The 25,814-nt window shown below is 43.6% G+C and overlaps 1 protein-coding gene across 1 annotated transcript; it reads left to right on the top strand.

Annotated features, from left to right (window-relative positions):
- The first annotated feature begins 14,853 nt into the window (after window positions 1-14,853).
- MSX2 (msh homeobox 2) lies at window positions 14,854-19,691 on the top strand. The gene is made up of 2 exons (XM_077824562.1): window positions 14,854-15,205; window positions 19,267-19,691. Exons 1-2 carry the CDS (start codon window positions 14,854-14,856, stop codon window positions 19,689-19,691), a joined length of 777 nt encoding a protein of 258 aa, XP_077680688.1.
- Window positions 19,692-25,814: the final 6,123 nt, after the last annotated feature.

The raw sequence follows: 25,814 nt of genomic DNA, 5'->3' as shown, positions 1-25,814 counted from the left end.
AAATTCATGGTTTAAATGCTTTGAGAGCCTAGTGTAGGAGATTCTTTACACTGCAACTGAAAAATATTTTATAAAAATATATGGGACCAGGTCTCAGATTGTGTCTCCTGTCATTTCACTGTGATTCACACTGAGGCTGTAATATTGATGTCATTTTGGGAACATAATTGGAGATTCCTTGTTTGAAGGTAACCAAAGGAACCCTGGAACTATCCATCTTTTAACTCATAAAGGGACCTTGAACCTAGGTAGTATGGCAAATGTTTGCAGAAAGTGGCCACTGATACTGGGTGCCTCAATATTGAGGTAACAGTGACTCAAGTTGCATATCCAAAATAAATTCCACTTTTCAAAACTCTGGCCTCTGTTGCTATTATAGTATTAACATGATGGATGGATGGATAAAACTGTCTCTCTCCTCTTTTATATGATTATAAGTATTTTATCATTCTTTATTGCATTGATCCAAAAACTTCAAAGAAACACTGTAAGCTTGAAAAGTATATATGGTAAGAAACACATCTTTATTTATGTTTTTACTAATAATGTGAAATAATTAAAACTTTTCACTCTTTATGCTGTCTGGCTTTTTGGCATTTCTCTAGTTTGGATTATGAATAAAGTTGCCTTCATTTTTATTTGTACTTCCTAGTTCTGAATGCTGCTAGATTCCAGTTGCAATTGCAAGCATTTGGGGATGTTTAGTTTTTTAGAAATCTCTTTCATTTGGAATCTTAAAGCACAAACATGGAAATATTTCTGAAGTTCTTAGGTTTGAGAAGGAAAGTCTTGTTTTTACTAAATGTGAATTTTGGTCCAAATAAGCAATTAGCAAATTCCTTTAATAAATTATTAGAATCTCAGGGAGAAGCATAAATATAAAATTTTGCAGCTCTCCCCACCCCCACCCCTGAGTGACATAAGTTACGCCGACCTAAGTGCTGGTGTGGACAGCGCTATGTCAGCGGGAGAAGCTCTCCCACCAACATAGCTACCACCACTCATGGGGGCTGGAGTAATTAAGTCAATGGGAGAGCTCTTTCCTGTCAGGTTAGAGTGTCCACTGAGAGCATCTGCACTAGCAGCCCTACAGTGGCACAGCTGCATCGGTGCAGCCGTAAGCTCTAGTGTTACCATAGCCTGAATGCCTTCCAACAGAGCAGTAAGCAACATGACAAATATCTGTTGAATGTGGTTCTCTCATCCTGTGCCAGGACAGAGAATTGTGTGTGCAGTGGAGTGTTTTGTTTTGGCAGGGTTTTGTTCTTGGGCTGGTTTGTTTTTCGGTTAGAAGTGAGTCAGAAGACTTTAAAGCCATCTTTGTGCCTTCCATATTCTCAAGCCAGCTATAGGTTTACCCAGCCCCTCAGAGTCAATCCCAGAACACTCTAAGGGTATGTCTACACAGTAATGTAAGCCCAGGGTTAGTAGAACTCGAGTTAGTAGACCCAGATTTTGTTAACCTAGGGCTTGACTATCTATACACGTTTGTAACCCCAGGTTAGGAACGGTTGAACCCTGTGTCCCAGCCTGGGCCTCCAGCATCTGCGCTGCATTATACGGGCCCAAGTCCAGCCACACACATCCCAGACTTCCTAGTGCCCTCCCAAAATATGGCCACTCTAGCCCTTTCTTCATGGTGCAAAAACACTTGGCGATTCACCAAACTTCTCTGTCTAGAGGACAAAGAAAGTTGGCCTGTGGGATTGGGGGATACTTTGAGCATAAGTCCAGTCGGGCTGCATCTACACTGCAAATCAATGGGCTTGAACTCTGAGTCCTGGCTTGACTCAGTCTTGGACCCTCCACCTACTTGGGGTCCTGGGACTCTGCACGTGAGCCCTAGTTTAGCACGATTTATGTGGAGATGGCTTGAACCTGAGTTCAAAACCTGGGCTTACACTACAGTGTAGACATACCCTAACATACACTCTGCTTTAGTCAAGAAGAGCCAGAGTGCAGCATGCTCTGGTCATGCCCCCTTCCCAGTATGCTTTCTGTATTGGGTGCTTTGATTGGAGGAAGGAGGCAATGTAGAGAAATTATAGACAGTACTGTGCTGCCCCCTTATGCAGGGAATATTGCCTAGGGGCCATTTCTACTCCTGCATAATCCTTTTACACTACTAGAATAGCATAAAGCAGCCAGGATAGAAATTAGAATTGGCCCCTTTGTTTCTTTAGCCCACGTTGCTTCGGCCACACCTTAAGCAATAGTCCATATATTATATCTGGAACATCAACTCATGTTAATGGGCATTCCATTTGTGAATCAAGGTCACCTTACGTTGTCTGACTCATATTGTTCTGTTTGTAGCCTCACAGCTGGGGTGCTTTTCTAGATGTCATCAAAGCCTTCAAACCAGTAAAACGGTTCCTATAAAAGAAGACTGTAATGAATTGTTCTCCATGTCTACTGAAGATAGGGCAAGAAGCAATTGGCTTAGAATGCAGCAAGGGAGATTTAGGTAAGATAGTAGGAAAAACTTTCTTACTATAAGGATAGTTAAGCACTGAGACAGGTTACCTGGGGAGGCTGTGGAATCCCCGTCATTGGAGGTTTTTAGGAACAGGTTAGACAAACATCTATCTGGGATGGTCTAGGCATATTTAATCCTGCCTCGTTGTGGGGGGGGGGGTGCACTAGATTACCCTTTGAGGCCCCTTCCTGCCCTACATTTCTATGAGTTCTATGTTTATCACCTAAAAAGGGATTTTGAATTCAGTTGTAAATTGATCAGCTGTACAAAAGGTACTCTTAACAATAAACAACCAGCTTTTATTCCATGCCCTGGTAATAAAAATGAGTGGTAATCCCCAAAATTGTTATATTGCCAGAGAATGGTTTCTAAGTACAATGTTTTTCAACATTTCCCAGAACGTGTCAGAAGTTCTGGTATTTACTGAGCATAATATGCCCCTTACATGATCTCCTTTGAATTCTTCCATGCCGACAATAACTCTAATTGTGTGATTAGCAAGGTCTCCTCCCAGCTCTCCTTTATTATTAGCTAATAAATGTTCACAAAAAGGCAGGCTTCTTCCCTTCCTATAATCATGCATATCACGTATGGTTGACATATCTGAAGCATGAGTAAAGAGATCAAAATCCCAGCAAAGAAACACTAGGCGTTTAGCAACACAGGGGGAGGAGATGTATGTATGCATACAACAATAACATTATCTGGAGCAAAGTGAGAGCACTCAGAGATGGACTGTGCACCATCTTTCTGACTACATCTGTGCTATGGCTTTGCAAAGGCTGGGGATGTGTTATATCATTTTTTCCCACAGCTGCTAATACTGGTCCTGCTCCATCAATACTAGTAAGATTGGGAACTCTAGTGTACACAAGGCCTCTCGACTAGCCTTTTAGACTCTCTTCTTTAGACCTGCTCTGATTAGATTTAAATGAGATGCTGACAAAAATAAAGGTGGCTCTGTGAGCACACACTGTAGGACCTACAGTGGTAATGCCAGAGGAGATGAACCAGCGTTAACAATTATAGGTAATATTCAAAGTAGACCAAGGCTGCTAGTCCAATTCTGGCTAAGCTTTAACCTATTTCTCTCCCTCAAAGTGCAAACATGGTTTCACTATGATTTTCCTGCCCTGTGTAGACCTGGCTTTTAAAAGTGTTCTAGAGATGGATTAGAACAACAACAACAATATCTATCACTGAAATGAGCCTCTGTACCAAATGATCAAAGGGATCTGATGTAACACTGATTTTTAAAAGGGCTCCAGAGGAGATCCTAGCTGTACCAGGCAAATTGGTAGAAACTATAGTAAAGAACAGAATTATGAGACACAGATATAAACATGATTTGTTGGCGAAAAGTAACATAGCTTTTTAAAGGAAAGTCATGCATCACCCAACTATTAGAATTCTTTGAGGATAAGGGTGGATAAGGGTAATTCAGTCAATATAGTGTAGTTGGATTTTCAGAAAACCTTTGACTACATCCCTCATCAAAGGCTCTAAGGAAACAAAGTAGCCATGGGTAAGAGGGAAGGTCCTCTCATGGATCACTAAATGGTTGAAAGATAGGAAACAAAGGGTAGGAATAAATGGTGAGTTTTCACAATAGAAAGAGGTGAAGAACAGGGTCCCTCTAGGGTCTGTACTGGGACCTGTGCTGCTCAACATATTAATTAATGATCTGGAAAAGGGACTGAACAGTGAAATAGCAAAGTTTGCAGATGGTACAAAATTATCCAAGATAGGTAACGCCAAAGCTATCTGCAAGGAGTTACAGATCTCACAAAACTGGTAACTGAGCAACAAAATGGCTGATTAAATTCAATGTTGATAAGTGCAAAGTAATGCCCATTGGGAAAAAAATCACAACTATACAGGTTCTAAATTAGCTATTGCCATCAAAGGAAAGAAACTTGAAGTCATGGTAGATAGTTTTCTGAAACTTCTGCTCAATGCCCAGCAGTGGTCAAAAAAGGCTAAAAGTATGTTATGGAAAGGGATAGAACATAAGACAGAAAATACCGTAATGCCACTAGCTAAATCCATGATCAGCCCTCACTGTGAATACTGTGTCCAATTCTGATTGCCCCACCTCAAAAAGGATATAGTGGAACTGGAACAGGTTCAGAGAAGGGCAACAAAAGATGATCAAGGATATGGAACGACTTCCATATGAGGAGAGGCTAAAAGTGAGGGCTGTTCATCTTAGAAAAAGAGACCACTAAAGAAGGCTATGATAGAGGTCTATAAAGCCATGAATGATGTGGCAAAGGTGAATAGAGAAGTGGTATTTACCCTTTCATATAATACAAAAACAGTGGTCACCCAGTGAAATTAATAGGCATCCGGTTTAATAAAAACAACAGGAAGTACTTTTTCACACAACACACAACTAACCTGTGGAACTCATTGCCATGGGATGTTGTGATGGCAAAAAACATAACTGGATAAGTTTGTGGAGGATAGGTCCATTGGTGGCTATTAGTCAGTATGGTCAGGGCTGCAACCACATGCTAGAGGTGACCATAAGCCTCTGCTAGCCAGCAGTGGAAGAGAGGGATAGATTACTCCATAATTGCCCTGATCTGTATACTCCCCTTGAAATTCTGATATGAGCCACTGTTGAAGATTATGCTGGGCAACATGGACCATGGTTTGACCCAGGATGACAGCTCTTATATGTGGGTTGTGGGTTTGGAATACCAACTCCAATTCAGATCCAAATTTTACAGTAGCCCTCTGTCTGTAAAGAGCCAAACTAAAACTCATGATTCAAATGCTCCTGAGCTTTCCAGTGCTTGAAATCCAGATCTGAATTTTGTGGCTGAGGCTCATCTGTAGTTATAAAACAGAACCTCCATTAACCTAACCTTTATCCAAAACTCCCCATTATCAGAAACAGAGTCATGTCCCCAGTATATATTATGAACACTGAAAATTCCTTGATTACTACAAATATTGATTGTCTGCATGTCATGGAGGCTGTTGAATAAGACTGGATAATCAAGGCTGAGCTGTAAACTATTTTACAAACCATGGCCCCAGTCCTGCAAGTTGTTGAAGTCAATTGAACATAGCTCAACCATAATGGGTCAGCCCACACCAAACCACTTGCAGAATCATGGCCCAAATTATAATCTAAATTGGTAATATTTACCAGAGTTCTCATATGCTAATCACAGTCTTTAGTCAGCCACTCTGATTTCCTTCACCAGACCTGCAGAAGAGCTGTGAGTAGCTCGAAAGCTAGTACCATCTACCAACAGAAGTGGTTCAGTAAAAGATACGACCTCACCTACCTTCTCTTTCTCATATTCTGGAACCAACAAGACGACAAAAACATTGTGCAAGCCACAATTGGCCTGGGAAGCCCTGTTAGCACCTTTCCGGAAATAACTTGTGTTTAAACAGCACAGTTTTGGCCAGTGTGGTATGTCTGTAGAGTAGTCAAGATCTCTGAAAGACAGGAATTGTGATAAATTGTAATCTGAGTCCAAGAAACATTCAAGATAAACAAACCTGGATTGTAAACACATGAAGATTTACAGCAAAAGTGTGCATCAGTCTATCAGAGAGTTAACTGGTCACATTTTTTTTTTGTAAGAACACAGACAAAAGTAATACTTTCTCCATAAACATGGATATTCTCCCAAGGGACGTGGTGGTCTACTGCTGCTTGGGACATTTATAACTAGTTCGGACAAAGCACTGGGAAAGGAATAGTAGGAGGCAAATCTGTATTGGCAGGGAGTGGAGGAATGTGCACTAGGTTTGACCAATCAGTTCTTTCCCTCTCTAATTCCTATGGTTTGATGCTAAATAAGACTATAACATTGCAGCTTGTTTTTTTTTCCCTCTTGGGTTTAATTTGATCATTTGTTGTATGAATTCATTCCAACATCAGTCATAGTCCAAAGGATGACTCATTTTGATTATTACAGCACAACAGTTCCCTGAGCTCTCCAAAAATACAAATAGAAAATGTTGCCCTCCTTAAAAAGATTAGGTGGAAAACACCCTTCATCTGATGAGAAACTTCAAAACAAGTATACCCCGAGCAGTTTAATAGTTCCTGTACCTTGATAGTATTCCCCCCTGGATCTAATATCATCACTAAATGTAATGGGTTTTAATTAGTCTATAATAATTGTGAAAATCATGGATCACCTTGAGGGAGTTCTGAATACAATTAAATGAGGAATGGTTCAAAGAAAAATTTGTAACCTTGGACAGCTGTTTGGAATCCAGTCTGTAGGTGCTGGATAATGTATAAACTATTCATCTAGCTAAGATACTAAATGAATAAAGGGCTGTCACTGACCAGGACAATAGAATTTACCAGACAGATGCCAGGTAGTGATGTAAAATCAGCTGTGGGGTGTGAATTCTGAGTGCGCCTGTTCCTTGGATGGAAATCAGTTACCAGAGCATCTCAGGAGGTTGGCATCCAACCCCTGTGCCACGCAGGACAGCTTCCAGGAACCACAAGAGGGTTAAAAACAGGATCATACAGGAAGTGAATTCCCCCAATTGGAAGCTCAGGCTGAAATAGCCCCGAGAGCACACAGTGAAATAAACGAGTTAAATCCCTCCCTTTCCCAAGGCTTAGAAAAGTATTTCATAACAGAATTTAATGTTCCTACTATCCCGCTTTCCCCGACAAGTATGGGAAAATCAGCTAACTTGCCTTATTATGCCAATTAATAATAGTCTTTGATTGCAGTGGTAAAAAAGCGAGATTTGCTGCTACTTGAAACGCACAGGTAGGTGGGCGGGTGTAGATATAGATCCAGTTTATGACGAGGTTACCAAAACAAGCAATTGATCTGATAGTTTATCCCTGGATTCGGGTTCAGTCAGAGTCAGTTTGTATAAAATTTACTCTGTAGTTTTATATATATATATACACACACACGCCAGAAAGGAGTGGGCAGCTACAGAAAAAGCTGCCACAATCAGGATTTGAATTTCCTTTTGCAAAATGAAGATTAGAAACAGTTGAGGATAATACAAGATAAAAGCGCTCGGAAGGGCAGAGCTTAATTTCTGATGGCTGTATTAACCCTGGAATATGTCTCTATATTTCAAAGTAAATAAGAAAAGTATTGGGATCATTACTGATCCGAGTGTGAAGGAGGGGCCTTTATTTTTGCTCCAAACCATTCTGTATTTCTAATGTTGAGGTTGGGAATATGCGGGGAGTCTAAAATGAAAGTATATGAACATGGACAGCAAAAAATAGAAAGTAAATATGTATATAAATACACACGTTTGTGTGTGTGTGTGGATAGCTACAGCTTCAGCTCGATATAACAGGTTGTACGAATCTAAATCAATGCACAGCCTTTTCGCCTCCTTTCAAAGGGTGGTAATACTTGCTTCGAACAACTTGCTTCGCGGGAATTGTTAATGGTAGAATGTGTCTATACGAGTTAAAAGTGTGGTAGGGCAAGGTCGGATGGAAACGAGCAAATCGCTGGCGTACAGCAAAGGCCACAGAACTTTGGCAAACACTGTGTTAGCTCGCACGTTTTAAATGGTTTGGATTTTTGTTGTGTGTTCCTTGAAAGTCATAGATTTAAAAAAGTGTAACTGGCACAAGAGGAAAATGCTACAATGTAAGTGTCCAAGGTTCTTAGTTACGCTATTAGCAAAGTTTCAGAGTAGCCGCCGTGTTAGTCTGTATTCGCAAAAAGAACAGGAGTAGAACTTTCCTCTGCATCGCTGAGCCTTAGTAAGAAGATGCTATGTCCTCTCCCCACCCCATAATAGGATAAAGGGTTGTTTAAAATCAGGAGCTGGGAGGGGACCCCCATAAATAACGAGGGGGGGGGGGGCGATGTAGTGCTCTTGGCAGACTGAAATCAGCGTTGTGTTTTGGGCCGATTCCAAAGGGCGCTTTTACGGGGCCATTTATCGATCGCCTATTCTAGTACCTGTATGAGATGCTCGGGGATATCCCGACCCAGTAGCTCAATTCTAGCCGGGAAGGCTTAACAGGTGTTCAACTTTATTTTCAAGAGCCTTTTCCTGCTTCAGTTGGACTCAACAACAATTCTTCCATGGACTTCAACGGGATCAGGATCGGGCCCTTGGTCTGGAAACAGACCAAGTGTGGTGCGCTAGGCTAGACAAACGTTCTGCATGCTGCTTCGCCTCCTGAGCCTGATTTCCCAGTGGGGAGATGGTCGTGTAAATGACAATAGGATTCACTCTGGAACGCTCAGTCCCATTTGTACCATAGGAAGCAAACGAGTAATTAATAGACCGTGATCAATATTATTATCCATTCGCCGTGAGAAATAGAGCTTCTGAAAACAAAATCTTCCTCTCTTTCCACCCGATCCTTTTTATGATGACTTCTCTCGCTTTACTATTACCTAACAAATAGTGCCCCACCGCCGCCGCCGCCGCCCCCTTTGAAGGTTTCCCTTTTATTTATTTTAAAGCCATTACCCTGGGGGTGGGGAGTGGGAATCGTTTGCAGTCCTTAAGGGCAAAAAACTGTCAGCAATTTTCAGGAACCAGGCGCCTGATCTCTAAAAACAAGCTATCATCTGACTCTTGCCAAACAGAAAATACACATCTCATTTTTGCTGATACAGACTAACCCGGCTACCACTCTGAAACCTATCTTATTGTAAATATACAACTACCTCTTGGGAGAAAATGCCCGTTTGCGAGTGGGAGGGGAGAAGCTCTTATCGGAAAAGGTTATTATGCAGTGACACCGTTCGATAGCCAATGAATGTCATTTTTGACTGGCGACCGTCACTGATCAGATTGTTAGACGACAGACCCAGGGAGGAATGGTAGCAAAGGATTGCGCTGGATTCGAGCTCGAAAGGAGCGAATTTATTAGAACCTCTTCTTGATTCGTTCGGCTTTTATGTTCATTAGCGGTCCTCAACGGTTTGGGTCTGCAAAGACCCTCCCTGGGCAGGCTTTTTCCCAACACATGCAGGAGCCCGATCCTGCCCTGTTGAGGCTTTGCAGTAGACTCGAACTGGAGGGAGCAAGGTCTGGGCCTTAATGTACGTACTCAAAGCTAAGGGTAGGGCGGCTTTTAGACACATCTCTGTAGCTGGACGGGAAACAAGAGCAGATCGTTCGCAGGGGTTTTCCACCTTGCGAGGGGGTTGTTCGACACCCACTCCCTGGCAGTCAGGGCTTCAGAAACGTAGTCCTAACAAGAACCTAATGAGAACGGCTTTGAAAACGCATCTATAGGATGCTGTGTTGGTAACCAGCTCTGACGCTGTGATGTTTTTCTTTCCTTTTTCGGTGTCTGAAGATAAAGGCAGATGAGCTAGAATTCAGACTCCTTCCTGCTGGCTCCAGTTCTCCCTTGGCAAGAGTGATGATACGAGGAAGATCTCAGACATCTAACAAATTAAAGGCTTGCAGCTGCATACAGCTAAATTGGAGGTAACGTTTCCACTGTGTGCAAGTCTGAGCCCATTTTAGTACCTGTATTTCCCATCAGAGTTGATGCTTTAGCCTCTTTAAAAATTTTTTTTTTGAAAGGGCAGTGTTCCCTCAATTTTTTTCCCTCCTGCCAGCTGCACAATGCCTTGTTTTAAAAGTCTGTCTCTGTAATGAGATATATTCAAAATATCTGAAAGGGGGGATTTTTGTGTGCTGGAGTTGGGGAGGGGAGTCACTTGGGTTTAACAACGTAGCAGAAGCGTTCAGTCCTTTCACAATAAATGCAAACAAACTGCTTATAAATTACATTAGCTTGACTTCGTTCGCAAATGTCCTAGACCTAAGTGATTATTAATGCAATGACTGTTTTCATGACTGATTAGCTGCTGTACAAAGAGGAAACCCGACTTCATGGAACACAAACTGGGCCGGATTCTATCCTCCCACCCCCTTCCACTACTCTAGCTCCAGCGGTGTGGATGGAGTTTTTCATGATTTACACCAGATCAGAATCAGGCCCGGTACTGCCAAAAATTTAGTGGCATGACAGGGAAATCTGAGTTTGGCGGAGGAACTGGGCGTTCACATATTTCTCATTAGTTATCGTTCAGGACAATAATAAAATAATTAGTGTCACTGATGTTCTTGTTCTTAATAAGGCTGATGACAATATTGGCACAGTAATTATGATGTTCTCGATCCTAGGCTGCTGCTGGATTCCTCCTCCTCTCCCCTGGCCGGAACAACAGATACCAAGGCAAGATCAGTGGCCAGGCAGCTGCCCCAGGGTAGGCGGGGGGCTGGCGGGGCGGGTCTGCCTGGGACAGGCAGTCGCTGCTGTTGCTGCTGGAGCCGGTCAAACTGCACAGCACTTCCCCCAGGAGCTTCCCTTTCATCTCCCCGCTCCTGGCGCCTTCAAACAGCCTCAGTTTGTCTGCAACGTCTCTCCCCCCCCCCCCCCCCCAGGTCTCCCCCTCCCTGCCCCACTCTCGAGGCTGAGTCCCAGGGCCCAGGCACACCCTTCCCGGCTGGTGCAGGATAATAAGCGATGAGAGGGGAGAGCTGAACCTGCGTGTCGGAGAGTGGGTACAGGTTATGTTAAGCCCCAGACTGCTTAGCCGGGGCCAAGCCCGTGGGGTTGTTGCTGTGTGTCTAACGATTGCTCGTTCCCAGCCTCCCCTCCAGAACTCTCCGGTCCATCCCCACCCCGCACACTTGGAGTAGGAAGGTGCCCCTGACCTTGGCAGGGTCCCTGTCCTTTTCTGGGATCTCCGAGTCCAGGCTTTCGGACACCTGGGTGGGGGTACGCCAAGTCAAAGGCAGCCCCAGAGCCCTTAAGGCACAAGCAGGGGTTTAGCGGGCACCCCCCCTCCTCCCCCAGTCTCCTTTCTAGAGCAAAGGTTCGTGACATTTACTTAGGGATCAGGAGATGTGACGTGTGTCTCTGGGGAAAGGAAATTATGCAGCTGAGACAGGTTGTCGGGTCTCTTTGATCCCAGAGAGACCTGGGCGAATAGTCAAATAAACGGACTTGTGATTATTTTCCGGAATGAAAGAGAAGTTTATTTGGGTTCGCAGTGGCTCCTGTGGCTGTATTTTCCATATTTTCACCAGGAGCTGGACAGCCACCTAGCATTCCTGAAAATGTTCGCAAATCCCAGATTCTAGTGCGGGTATTTATTCATCCAAAATTCTGTCCTAGGAAGTTAGTCATCCTCTTCTCCTGTCTTCAGAGATGCGGGCATCTAGTCGGGTTGCAGAAACGAATCCCCGTGATTGAAATAAACAATCAGACAAATAAAGAAATGTCTAAACTAACAGCGAACAACCATGGGCTTCGAATTATCCAGACTATTTGCCAGTAACAGATACCTTCGCAGAACATCGGGGATGGGTTCAGGAAGGCTTTGCTAACCCAAGGTGGTACTAAATGGGTAACGAATATCATTCACACCAAAAGTTACGCTCGAATAGCAGCAACCGACCCAATTGTTGTTGTGAGACATTTATGTAACCAAGCCTTAAATGTGCAGTGTGCTATCCAAACGCCTATAAAGGCATGTTTGCTGCCCCAAAGGGGATACAATCCAGATAATGCACACCAAACACACACATACAACCACGCTTGTGATATAATGTACGGGCCACAGCAATGCAGCAGTGAAAGGAATTCGAATAGAATATTCTGTCCAGATGAAGAAATACACCCAGTGTACTCGATTCTTGAAACAGTGTCACCCTGACCTACCCCCCAGCCAGCATTCTTTCTTTATGGATAGTTAGAAGGTGCATTGACTTTGTGAGTACGGTGTAATTATCTGTAGCATTTAAGCCACTCGACAATGGTTTACACCGGCGCTTCATTGTTCCCTAGACACACATTGTTTCATTATTTTCATTAATTCTCATTTACTTGTCATGATGCAGTGAGCGGGGGGGGGGGGGGGGCAAGAGGAGATACGAAGTAGACGAACTGCAGCAGGATGGTTTGCAAGACCATAAATAGGAAGTCACAGTATGTAATTTAAATTGCTCTCCAACCCATTCTCTACACACTGTGTAACCTGTGGTTTTAACTTAATGAGAAAATGACCATGGATCATATGTGCTATTTACTGAAGTGGGAAAAAAAATAATAATTCCAACCTATTATTAATGCATCTGAAAGCTTCCTCAGTGTTCTGCCTCTTTTAATAGTTGCTGAAACTGTTTATGGCTTAATGCGAAACATCCTGATGTTGTTCTTATAAACTAGATCTTTGTTGAAGAGGTGCCGATGAGGATTGTGTGTAGAGGAAAGACTGTATGTATTGCTACTCAATCGATCTGAATACCCTATATATTTTACAGATGCTGGCCGGACTTTAGGGGAAGGATTAACAGCTCCTGTCTCGAGAGCTGAAAAGGTGGCTAATGGGCTAGAATATCCGAAGTGGCATACTAGGGATATTTCCTACCGTTTTGCTATTTTTAACCCAAGGGGACCTGGTTTTTTACTATATGGCCCTTTAAATAACTTGAGTTTAGTTTCATTTTAAACGTTCTTTTCTACTCCCTTTCTGAGAAATGGTAGCCCCTAACTGGAAGACAGAGAAGAGAGCTAATCTAGGCCAGGGGCATAATCTTTTGCTGTCCTTACCCAAGCAAAACGCCTCTTGCCTGATTAACAGCTACAGGATCAAGCCCGGGATACCGCTCAAAGAAGAGTGCTCTCGCCTAAAGACGAACACGAGGTACACAGTACATAGGCGCAAGAAACCAAGGTCAAGACCAAGTGGTTGTAACAGTCTGGGATATTAATAAGACCGGGATAAAAGCTCTCAAACTATTGAGAGGCAATGGGTCCATAGAACTAATACTACTAACCAGTTAGTGTCAAAAATAAAACCACCCTTTAAAACAACAACTTTGCAATATAGTTTTGCTTTGGCAGGTCCCGATCCTGTATCCCACCCCTACCCCTATGCTCCTTCTGCAGTCAGTGGAAGTCTCGGCGGAATCAACCACCAAATATATAAATAAATACAGTCAGACTCGTAACTTTTGCAGGGTTTGTGTTAGGTTTAACTGCCCTCGCCTACATTTTCAGCTTTATTTTTCTCTGAGCGTTTTAATAGCAATAGTTCCCAGCATGTAATTAAATAATTACCATGATGAAATTACACTCGTTGTGAAGAAAATGTATTTGCTTTTATCCACAAGGCGATTAAAATAAATGCTTTTAATTAACACACCCTTATTCACACGAAAGGAGCCAAAAAGAGGGAGAATCACCCCCGCCCCCCGCAAAACTACGTCAGTATGTCTGCAAACGGAGGACTGCAGAATCAGGTCCCATGCTTATTAGAACCATATTTAGTCATCATTATTGTGCGTGTGCCATTTATGTGCGCAAAATAATCGTTAAAAATCCCACCTTTGTAGGGAGGTTTTAACTGGCATGTGTCTTTGCACTAAGAAATAGAGCAAAAGTGCATTTGTAGTGAAAAAATATTCCAGCTATCAAGATCATATATTGCTGTATTTGTTCTTGCCAACTATAAGGAATTCTCCCCTCTGAGGTACGGGAACGCTGCACAAATGGTTACCCCTTCGGACCGCACTGGCATTGGATCCGAACGGAACTGCGTGTATTTGCAAATCAAATTATTCTTTTAACTTTCCAAAGCGTGTTGGGTAGGGTTCGGAGGCGCTGGCGGAGCAGCAGAAAAGGGGTGAGGCACGTGCAATTTACGGTAGTCTCGTGGGTGCGTTTTGACAAAAGACTACATAGCAGAAATTCACCGATAAGACGAGGATCGCTGGTGCCCTGCCCGAGCCACAGGTGAAAGCGGCGGTGACTGTCGGGGTTCAGATGTCACATGTTTCCGTGTCAGGCACAAACGCCTGGGATGGGATTGGACGTGGGGGACGGTTCTGCCACGAGCTAGAGAAAATGAGTGTTTAAAAGGAGGGAGGGGGGCTTAAAAGAGAAAAATCTGGAATCTTAGAATCCTCTTAAATTAACCTGCCTTAATTACCCAACTGACTTTTCCTGCTTTGGCATGATTATAGCCCTGGAAGGCTCCTTAATAACACAGCTCCGTTTGCTGCCCATGTCATTAACTCCCCATTTATTTTTTTGAAAGGGCGGGGGGGGGGTGGAGAAGCCACTCAGAACCAATCACAAGAGTGTTACCTTGACGTCATCCCCCAGGGCTGCTCTGATTGGCTAGCTGAGTTGACTCAACTTCCCAAAGGAGGAAACAACAACTGAGCACCCAAAAAAAAAAAAAAAGAAGCGGGGGGAGGGGGAATTGCTGAGTGGCTGGAGCTGGCGGGTCCCTGAGCAGTGAGTAGCAGGAGCCGCACGGAGTCGGAGGGACACACAAGCAGAGCTGCGTGTGTCTGTGTGTGTGTGTGTGCCAGGCGCAGTGCACAGGGATCTGCGGGGGTGCGCAGCGATGTCTTCTCCTTCCAAGGCGAAGGAGGTTTTCTCCTCGGATGAAGAGGGCGCAGCAGCTGGTGCCGAGGATCATCACAAAATCAAAGTCTCCAGTTTGCCTTTCAGCGTGGAAGCGCTCATGTCCGACAAAAAGCCCTCCAAAGAGGTGCCCGTCACCCCCGGCGGGGGAGGCATGGAAGGAACTGGCCTGGGCACCTCCCGGAACCTGCTGCTGCCAGGGCACGGCTCCAGTGAAGCTCACAGCCCCGGGGGGCTTACAAAAACTCTGGAAACCTCGTCGGTCAAATCGGAGAATTCCGAGGACGGCAGCTCCTGGATTCAAGAGGCCGGGAGATATTCCCCTCCACCAAGTGAGTGCTGCCCGGCGCTGGGGCTCTGACACGAGCGGGGCTAAATAGAACAGATGGGGGCTGTCCGAGTTAACAAATGCTGCGTCTGGGGGCTGAGTCGTGCGCGTGGGAGAAGGGTCTGTATTGGGGCATGAAACCAGATCTGTGTCCGCCTAGCTTCCAGGGAGGGCGCTGACTCTGCCTTTAGGAACTGGCTGCTGCTTCCTGGTTTAATCTATTCCTTCACGTCCAAGAAGGAGTCTTTGAGCGGTAAGATGTGGCTGGAGGGTGGCTGGCTAGACGCTGTGTGGCCCTGTGTAAGTGAAGAGCCGGAGTCCCGCAGCAGTTTCCCAGACCCCGCGCATTTGTCAGGAGAGATTTTAGAATGAGGTCGCAAACTGCACTGGACCGAGCGTCGCTTCCCAGGAGAATGCCAGTGTTGTTATGGGGGATGCTGGCTCCTCCACTGTGCGCATGAATGAACCCGTCCGAGCTGGCTGCGCTAAGTACCTGCCCTAACGTGTGTGAAACTGGGGAGGACACTGTCATGTCTGCGGGATCCTCTCACTAGAGGTGTTTCCACCCCATTCAATGGCCCACGATCCACAGGCGAGTAATGCACGCCAGTAGCATGCATGCCGCTGCCTTGGGTGGGGCGAGTGCTTCAGAGCGGAATTCCATGTGTAGCTACACAACCGTGTGTGGACACGCGTGCATTTCGCCATTGAACTTCGCAGCTAGCCCGCTTAGATCCCATCCCGCCTTTCAAGAGCCAGTGTTTCGGCCCCTTTTTAACTTCAGGAATCTGGTTGACCTAGTATGACAAAAATATATTTTAAATGGCCATGCAGCTCCATAGTTTCCCACACAGAGAGCAGCCAATGGTGTTAGGCACCTGTAACAATAGCTCGATCAAGACATGTCGAGCTTGCGTTTAAAAATTAAAAAGGGCTGCTTTGCTTTGATCTAATAACTGCTTCACCGACATATATGATCTGCTCAGTCTAACTATCTTGAAGGCGTTCAGTTTGTAATCTAGTATCACGAAAAGAAAGTTTTAGCAAAGCTACGGTGCTAACTTTTCCAGTACCTGTGTATGTTCCTTCCTTCAATTCTCTTTGAGCCCCCAAATTAATGTGATGTCTGGGACGTTCTGAAGAGATTGTGTGACAACAGACAGAACAGTGTAAAAGGCAAAAAAACCAAACAAACAAAAAACCCCCCTAATAATCTTGCTTCATTCTTGTGCAGAAAAGTCTCCCAATCTCGATGTACCCCAGGTTTGCTAGGGAAGGGTATGAAAATACCCTAAACCAAACGCTTTTTTTTTGAGGGGGGTGTTCTTTCTATATTTTACTAGTTATAGCACACAGCTTCCAACACATTATGACCTAGAAATAGACAAGGCCAAACATTTTTACCTAGACACTACTCCACATATCTCTTTTCCACGATCATAGGGTCACTGAGCTCCCCGCTTTTTTCCTAATTCTATTAAAAAATGCCAATAATCCAGAGGTCACAACATTCTACAACTTTAACATGTCACGGAAAGTATATGCTGGGATTTAGAAGTATTCATGGCTCTTCACGGAATTCACTATTTCGGTGGAAATTTTGCCTGCACGAGGGTCCCAGTGTCTGGTCCTAGGTTTTGGTAAAAGAAGGCTTAAGACATCATGAAAATTGGAGCTTGCTACCCTTATTAGTGAGGGTTCCCTTCCTCTCCCTTCCTCTATTATCCCTGTCAAATAACTGTTGACTTCCGACACTAGATAAGTCTTAGAGGGTTGTGTGTAGGTCAGTGACTTTGTTTGGATTCTTACAAGAGATGATATAGATCATCATCCTGCACACTCTTGACATTTAAAATAGGGTTATTTGAAAAGTTATGTTTGGTCCAGGGAGTGATCAGTGGGACCAGAGAGGAGTAGCTTAAACTACATGGTTGGTTTCTTTGACACAGGTAGGATTATGCAGTCAGGTGACTGTGTCAAGGATTTGCCAGAAAATCTAGTGAAAAACACAAGTGATACCTTTAAAATAAGCCATTTCACCAAATACTGTAGACTGTCCACAGTAAAGATAGTGAGATGTCTTCTAGTGCTCTGTTTATTATCACTGCTCTACACTCAGGTGACTTATTTGAAAGGATGCCGAAATGGTGAAAGATACATAGGTTAAAGTTTCAAGGTATTTGGCAGTAAACCTTTGATTGGGATTTTATTAAAAAATAAGTACTTATACGAGGTCAAAAGTCTCCCCGCACACACACACACACACGTGTCAGAAATCTTGACTTGTTGGGCCAGTTCCTGATGTCATTTGAAGATTTGCTTTTGATTTCAGTGGAATAAAACTATCTCGTTTTCTGTTCTTGCAATTTCGAGATAAACCCTCCATCTACCTTTTTAGTCTTCACATGCTTTGTAAGGAGGGAAAAGGCGTAAGTCTGAAGCCCCTCGTCTAACCATGCCTTTGGAGATCTTTCCTGAGAAGCAAATTCATAGGAACATCTAATCATAATTTCATTTTAAAATGCGGCATAATGGAGTGTATTAAAAGCGTAGCAATTCCATGTTCACTGTGTTTTAGGAAGTTCTAGGACTGCACGAAATACCCACACTGGCTGCATAATTATGAAAACGCCCCCAATGTATTAACCACACGTTGTTTTGCAGTAGAAAATACTCTTCTCTTCAGTAAACAGAATAGGGATTAAGAATTTAAGGTTTGCTTTTATTCTGGGCAATCCTTTCCTTGCTCTACTTTTTCGTTTTCAAACGGTGAACCGTTCTGGGGGTTGTTTTGCAACACACGCATTTCAAACTCGTTGGCCAGTCTATTTTAAAATTCAAAACGTCCTTTGAAAAAGTTGAAAGAGGCAAAAGAAAAATATATTAACAAATGGAGTGCACGGATACTGACAAATGTGTATGAAATAGAGCCAAAAACGTGTCTAGAACGCACCAGCCATTTAGGGCAGGTTGTCATTTTCGATATCGCACTGAAGAACGAGCTGCCTGTTCAAGACTTCGAATTAAAGCCAATTAAGCGTCCCAGGTTTCCCACTTGCTCACATTTTAGTCATTCTTTTCAACCCAGAAGGTTACTACTGAAATGCAAAGTCTTCTAAGAAAAATCAGTGATCCTCCTTAACATAACAATGTAAATGCTGTGGCCCGGATTACAATGGAACACGATAGGTAACAAATTCCACATCCTTGTATTGGCCAGAGATGATGCAGTTATACGGGTTTTTTAATTAGCCTATGTCATAAAAGCTACATGTTGAAAAAGGGCTCGCGTTCTTTCCTTCCTGTGCTTCTCTTTCATTTTATGGTGCAGAGATGAGGGGAGCAGAGTGAGAGGGGCTGGGAATAATCTAAAAGAAAAGGTAATAAAACTGCCCGATCCTCTTCCCCCCCCCCCCCCGCCGCCGATTTCAGTGGAGGCAGGTAGAGGTGTCAGCAAACACAAAGAATATTATCAGATCCCATTCTATGGCTCTCCGGCAAAACGCCTACTAGGACTGCAGGATTTGGCCCAAGAAGTTGTTCCCAATGGAAAAATCCCTGGAGAGTGGTGATGATGGTGGATTTATTTCTGTCCCTTGCCAGACATTTTACTTCTCAGAACGTATTTCTTTTATAACACGTTACACTTCGTTGTACACAGAGGGTCCTTGGAATTCTTGTTCACCCAAGCTATTAAGACATTTGCACGGTACTCTGCATTTATGTGGTCTGACCCCCTGATGTCCTCACATGTTGTTTACTTTTTGTTGTTTTTGTCACGTAAAGGCTTATAGGGGAATGGGGATTCTCTACCTGCCTTGTGTGAAATGGGGCCGGGATGTCTCTACTTGTGCTGTGTAAAACAGCCCACGACCCAGACAGCAATAAGTTCAAGCACTGCTTATAAGTCATGTTCTTAGTACTTCAGATTTGGGGGTTCTCTCCAGGAGGGTGTGAATGAAACAAATCCCAAGCATACTTTCAAGCTTCGTTTTCTTCCCCCTTTCTTTTCTTAAGCATTCCTCCTCCTCCTCTTTTTTTAACTGGCCTTTTCTTTCCTTCCAGGACACCTGAGTCCCACAGCATGCACACTGAGGAAGCACAAGACTAATAGGAAGCCCAGAACCCCTTTCACCACTTCCCAGCTGCTGGCTTTGGAGCGCAAATTCCGCCAGAAACAATATCTGTCCATCGCAGAAAGAGCAGAATTCTCCAGCTCTCTCAACCTCACAGAGACCCAGGTCAAAATCTGGTTCCAGAACCGGAGGGCCAAGGCCAAGAGACTGCAGGAGGCCGAGTTAGAGAAGCTAAAAATGGCAGCAAAGCCCATGCTGCCTTCTGGGTTCAGTCTACCTTTCCCCATCAACTCTCCCATCCAGGCGGCCTCACTGTATGGACCATCTTATCCTTTTCACAGACCTGTGCTTCCCATCCCACCTGTAGGACTCTATGCTACTCCTGTCGGATATAGCATGTACCACTTATCTTAAGAAGATCCAAAGGAAAGCAACGGCTCTATAGACTTCCTGGCGGATCTTGTCCAATCCGAGAACGCACTAGAAAACCAGTTCTGGTCATTGTTTCTGCCGGCTTCTATGTGCCATGCCAAGTGTATAGGAGTTTGCATTAGAAAAGTAAAGCAGCCTGTATGCTACAGGTTGGGAATGCAGCCAGGGTCTCCTCTCAACTTGATCTGAGCACTCAGACTCTGATCCTGAAAGAAAAATATAAAAACATATACAATTAAATAAATATAGTTCTCTTTATATACTGCACATGAGACAAAGGAATCGGTAAACAATAAATCCTGTATTTTCAAGGCATAGTTTCCTTATCCCCTTCCTAGAGGAGCCCCAAGACCTGTTTTAAAGTAGGAGTGGTTCCTTCCCTAAACTGAAGCTTAAGTCTTGTCACTTAATATTTGGGCGGTTAAAGGTATCATCGAGTTTTGTTTTTAAAACAAACCCTAGAAGACAGAGAATCACTGTAAATAGGAAGTAGGCCCCAGTAGAGTCAGACTGAGGCCAAAGGCAGCAAGTTCCTGCATTTTCAAATGGGGCCACCCTGCACCAAAGCAACAAAGAGCGTACCCGGACCGCAGGATCGGGCCCCCAAATGAGTAAAGTCTATAATAACTTTACCCACCCCATTATCGGATCATTTATTTTCCCTTTTTTTTTTTTTTTTTGTAGAACTCGCTTAAACATTTTTTTCAAAGCACTGTGGGGGAGGAGGGATGCACAGAGAGGGCTCTAGGCAAAGAGTTTTGTCTTTATCCCTTCCTGCTTTGCGTGTTTAATAATTTCATCTACAGCCAGGTGTATGTACGCTTGGTTCTATGATGCTATTCGAAGCGGGCGGGGTGGAAGCATACTATAGACATATGGAGAAAAGAGGTGGGCTTTTTTTTTTCCAGAGTGTGCAAGGACTATCAAACCATAATGCAGAGTTGTTTTTTTATTTGCAATAATTTGTGCTTTTAAAAAAAATCACCTTGTAAAGAATGCCAATATCGTGAATCATACTTAAGCATTTCTTGAAAACACCAATAGATTCAGGTACCAAAAAGAAACATATGGGACAATAGGATGCCACTGCTCTGCAAACTGATCTCCTTTCCTGGATTTCACTGGGGGAGTTCTGCTTACAAACCAATGGCACGATAGAGCCCAGGCTTATAATCATTATTGTTTTATTATTATTATTATTACTAGCGCTAAACTTTGTGGTAAAGTTACTATAGAGAATGCAGCTAGCTGAAGGCAGAACTTCTCCTGGATGCATTTTTTTAAAAGCATGTTGTGAAGAGAGAGAAGAAAAAAAAAAAGAGCCACAAAGTTTTGACCTACTCCAGGATGTGTTGTCTTCCACTGTAGTTCAGTCCCCCACCTGTCTCCACTCCCATTATATTAAAGTCCCTTTGAAAGGGATGTCTTGTACAATTTTATATATTTTATTGAAGATTTATTATTTCTTATCTCTTTCGAATTAAATTAAAAAAAAACCAACCTTGTTTAATTGTGTCTGGGTTTGTCAGTGTTTGGAGTTATTTAAAGATAATTTTTCGCTCTGGTTGTCTGTCCTGGGTAATGATCAAAGAAGTAATCAGAACTCCTCTTTAGGTTGCCTTTATTATTCGCTTTCCCCACCCCCACCCCATAAATCTTAAAGTGAAAAAAAGCCAGATGTGCAGGACACAGAGTTGAAATTGAGAGCCAAAAATTCACAACGGAAAGCCTAACCTGTGAGTTGCCCTTGTTTTTAATAACTCTTCCTATGTGCTTCTGCTCTTTACAACAGTCATTTTACATAATATTTAGATCATTTTGGTTAGCGCTTGGTCCCCATTCCCCTCATACTGGCATCTCTGTTCAATTATGACTCCAGTAGAGTTCCTAAAGATGTCCACCCAGGGGCAGATGAGCATCAACCCAGTCAATTCTCCGATTGTAGTCAGTGATAGGGAAGGTTTGAAGGGTGTGGATCTAAAAGATACACACATCAGGGAAGGGTTGAAATAGTCTAGTACACATTTTAATGCATTTACCCCATCTACACTGAAATGATCACCCATAAGTAAGCAGAGCATCCACCTCTCACTTCATCGGAACAGGTAGTGTGTGACCCCTTAGTTCCTGAAATTGACTAGTTGGCTCCGCTGTCCTGGAGATTATTACATGGAGATTGCATGCATCTGATGAAGTGGGCTTTAGCCCAGGAAAGCTTATGCTCAAATAAATTTGCTAGTCTCTAAGGTGCCACAAGGACTCTTAGTTCTTTCTGCGGATACAGACTAACACGGCTACCACTCTGAAACCTGTCTACCCTATGTCTTTCCGAAAAGATAAAATACAATGTTATATTAAATAGCTGAGATAGTTTGGAGGGCCTGTCCTCCACAGTGATGCTTCTGCATTTTGCCCTGGAATTTGTTCTTCTCCTTGGCTAGGGAACGATCCTGCATTCGCGATAGGTAATATAGAGAGCACTGGGACCCGAAGCAATATATTTCCTTTTCTACTTAAAAAGGAAAGGACAGGGACATGCCCATTACCTAGCAATGACTGTTTAAAATTTTTAAAATGTAGACAGATGGGTTTCTCCTTTGGTCCCGGCCTGAGAGCTCTTCTCCACCTTTGGGGAAATGGACTATTTACGCTAGGAAATACCAGCCCATCATTTTGTAAGCAGGACTCTGCATCCGATGAAGTGAGCTGTAGCTCACGAAAGCTTATGCCCAAATAAATTTGTTAGTCTCTAAGGTACCACACGTCCTCCTTTTCTTGTTGCAGAGAGAGTTCATCTTGAATATGGATGGGACAATAGAGCCCCACAAGTTTTAAACAACCTTCTTGGTGGCTCTTGGCTCCCTGGCTCATTCAGTGCATTTAGAACTCGAGCCAGTGGGAGGTGAGGGAGCGTGGCTCTTGCTAGGACGTGGCCAAGACCTAGGTTGCAAAACGAAGGGTACAAAGGTCTAAAATGCCTAGGTGCCTAAATTATGTCACTGAAACCAAATTATAATACTAAATCCTGATGGTGGAATCAGGACCCCGCGCTCTAGCTAGTGGGAGTTTTACCTGAATTAGGGTTTCAGGATCAAGGGTCTTATCTATACATCTCAGTGGAACGCCTCGCATTGAATTCGGTAGGCTTTGGATCAGACCCCGAGGCCTTAGCCCTCCCCCCGTCCCAATGCAAGGGATAAAGCTGGAGGAATACAATCTCCAATGCAGACTTTTCAAATTAGCATTTACTGCCACATAAAAACTCGAGACAACCGCTTCTCTCTCTCTCTCTCTAACTGCAGGAGCTTCCCCCCCCCCCCAGCCCCCGCGCCCTACACAGCCCCCAAACGTTCCTGAATGTTTTTTTAACTGGGTTGGGAGGGTTATAAATAAAGCAGCAGTATTCTGAACCTTCAGCATAAATCATCAGTGTCAGGGATTATGTCTAAATCGTTTCACTGGAAACTCTTTGAGCACCGGAGCTTTGTGTGTGTTACGAGAGATCCTTAAAAGGGCTACAGATTTATGGCAGTACACAAGGGTGTTGAAGGAAAAGCCTCCAAAACATGGGTGCTCCCTTATTATGACAAAGCAAAGACGGCGTGTGACACTCCCTAAGAGCGAGCTGGGGAATGGGCAATTCACCCTGCGCCCACTATTCACGTGTTCAAATTAAAGTCTCCAGAAAGGCCAATGTAATTGAGCATTCTGTTTTATTAGAGGGAGGTGTCAAGCTTTGCTCATCACCGGCCTAATGGGAGCTGCCCTGCGGGCAGATCTGTAACCGAATCAATTACAAGACGTCTGGGAAATCAGAACGCTGTCATTAAATGCGAGGCAAGCCCCCGCCCCGTTCGCGAGAGGTGTGTCTTTAATGAGTTACTCTAATGCAAAGTTAAATTGCTCTCGAAGTATTTTCTGACACAAAGCAGGTGCGATGAGTAGAAACCAGCGAGCTGGCAACTGTTCCGGTTGCTTTTTGTTAAGTGAACGATAATTGGAACAATAAATAACAAACATAAAAATGCTACCTTATAAATTATCCCGATCCTTGAAATTCCAGAGCGCTGGACTGAGAGGCAGGCCGGCAAAGCAACGGAACCCGTCTGGGTCTTTAATTCACCATTGGATTTGTTGACATAAACAGTTATAGGGAACGCGGTTTCTGACACGGAATTCATTACCCACGCCATAGGCACATGGAGTCTGTATTTCATGTTGTCACATTTCCTTGCCAACCCTTGGAATTTCCCTGGCTTGCCTGCATTTTATTAGGGGCGAGTTGTTACTACCGGGCATCTATTAGTCAACGGGTCACCGTCCAGAAGTTTTATTTCAACCGTCCGCTCTGTTGCTCGCCTTATCCCGCAAGCCCTTAAGCTCGTGAGTAAACGTTGCTCAAGCGACTGATTATGGGATCGGGCTCCAAATTATTTTAGTTGGCTGAGCAAACAGCTCAGAACGGGCTGCACGAGAGATGGTGAGAAAGAACCTGATCCTGCCTTGACAGCCAGGAGGAACGTCAGGATCGGGCCCCAACCAGGTTCAATTTTTTTTTTTCTTTTTTGTTGGAGAAGAGAAAAAACACGCTAGCTAAATACCTACACTGGAACCCAAGGGCCCGATTCCGATCGTAATGACATCACTACACAGCCGTTCAAACGGAAGGCATTTTTTTCGGGCTGACATGGTGGTACTCAGAACAAAATGTGACAGACCCTCTCCTTGTCTTCTTACTCCCAAGGCACTGTGCGTTATGTAAAGAGGGGGCGTTTAGGGAATTACGCTACAGGTTATAAAGCATGTGTTCCTTTTAGCTCAAACTAGTAAATATTTGCAGTATTGGCCACCTGCTCTGTGACGACAAAGAGCTGGGGGGGGCGGGGGGCTAAGTCACCGATGATTTTCATTTAAGGAGAGTAAAAGTGTGGCCTGTTTTCAGGATAAAATGACAGCTATTATAGAAAGAATTTCAGGATCACAAAACGAATCAAGTTAGACTCCATTAGGCCCACATTTCTGTCCTGAAAGGACTGAATATATATATATCTTGCTATCATAGTGCACGTCTGGATTATGCATTTTAAAGTATACACACATATACCTGGTATATACAGACACATACATATAATATAGATATGGAGAGCGATAATGTGTATTTGTCCCAATGTATTGTATTTCTGAACCACGTGTATACTCTCTCTCTCTCTCGATATACATCCATTTTAATTTTCAGAATAAATTCTATATAGCTGGTGGGAATTGTATATGTTTGCATTGGAGTTCTGGATCCTATATACCCGCACAAACACGCACAAAGCAAGCATTGTGCAGAAATGGAAACACAGTGGCAAACAAGAAAAAAAAGACACAATCGAGAAAGCATAGTCCTCCCCACCCCCATGGGTCAGAGTAAAGAGGAACCTTGCCAAGTGAACACTTGCAACATTTGCTCAAAACTCCAAATTCGAGAATAAACTTCTTGTTGTTTTCTTTTTCCCTACCGGGGCAGTTCAGCTGTTGGAAGAAGCACTGAACAACCAAGAAAATAAGGTCCTAGCATTTGAGGGGGCTAATTCTGAGCTCACTTACACTTGGTATATCAGGAGTAACTCCTTTGAAGTGAATTGAGTTACGCCGGTGAAATGAGAATCAGGCTTAAGTTTTAGAGATTCTTTATGGCAGTAAAGTTATCATTTCTTTCCCTAATCTATCTTTTGTACTCATCTCTGATTTATGCCCCCCTCCTTCACCTCCAGACTAACATAACCCTTAAAAACTTTCCTCTCAACAGGACAAAATCAAGGCGGGATTGTTCCCATCCTGCACATTGTTAATAACAAACATAATCATTTAAAGGCGAAGGCGCATCTATCTGGGTTACTTTTTTAAAACAAATTTAACCCATATCCATCATTCCCAACGCTTACAATTTGGGTGCAGAAATTCCCCCTACAAAAAGTTATGGCTGTGAGTTTTTTCTCCCATCATCCCTAGAGCAGATGATGAGATTTATTTCACTACATTTATAGATCAGGGTACCAAAAAATATCGAATGAAGTGACATTTACAAGTGAAATATACTAAGGTGCTCAAGAAGCCTAT

The sequence above is a fragment of the Eretmochelys imbricata genome, chromosome 8 (genome assembly GCF_965152235.1).
Source record: "Eretmochelys imbricata isolate rEreImb1 chromosome 8, rEreImb1.hap1, whole genome shotgun sequence".
In the NCBI taxonomy this organism is placed as follows: domain Eukaryota; kingdom Metazoa; phylum Chordata; order Testudines; family Cheloniidae; genus Eretmochelys; species Eretmochelys imbricata.
Note: the sequence above shows the minus strand (reverse complement) of the source record. Positions and strands in the feature narration are given on the sequence as shown.

Coding starts and splice junctions, on each gene's coding strand:
- MSX2 (XM_077824562.1), top strand. CDS start 14,854: ATGTCTTCTCCTTCCAAGGCGAAGGAGGTTTTCTCCTCGGATGAAGAG. Junction 15,206..19,266: donor GAGATATTCCCCTCCACCAA/GTGAGTGCTGCC, acceptor CTTTCCTTCCAG/GACACCTGAGTCCCACAGCA.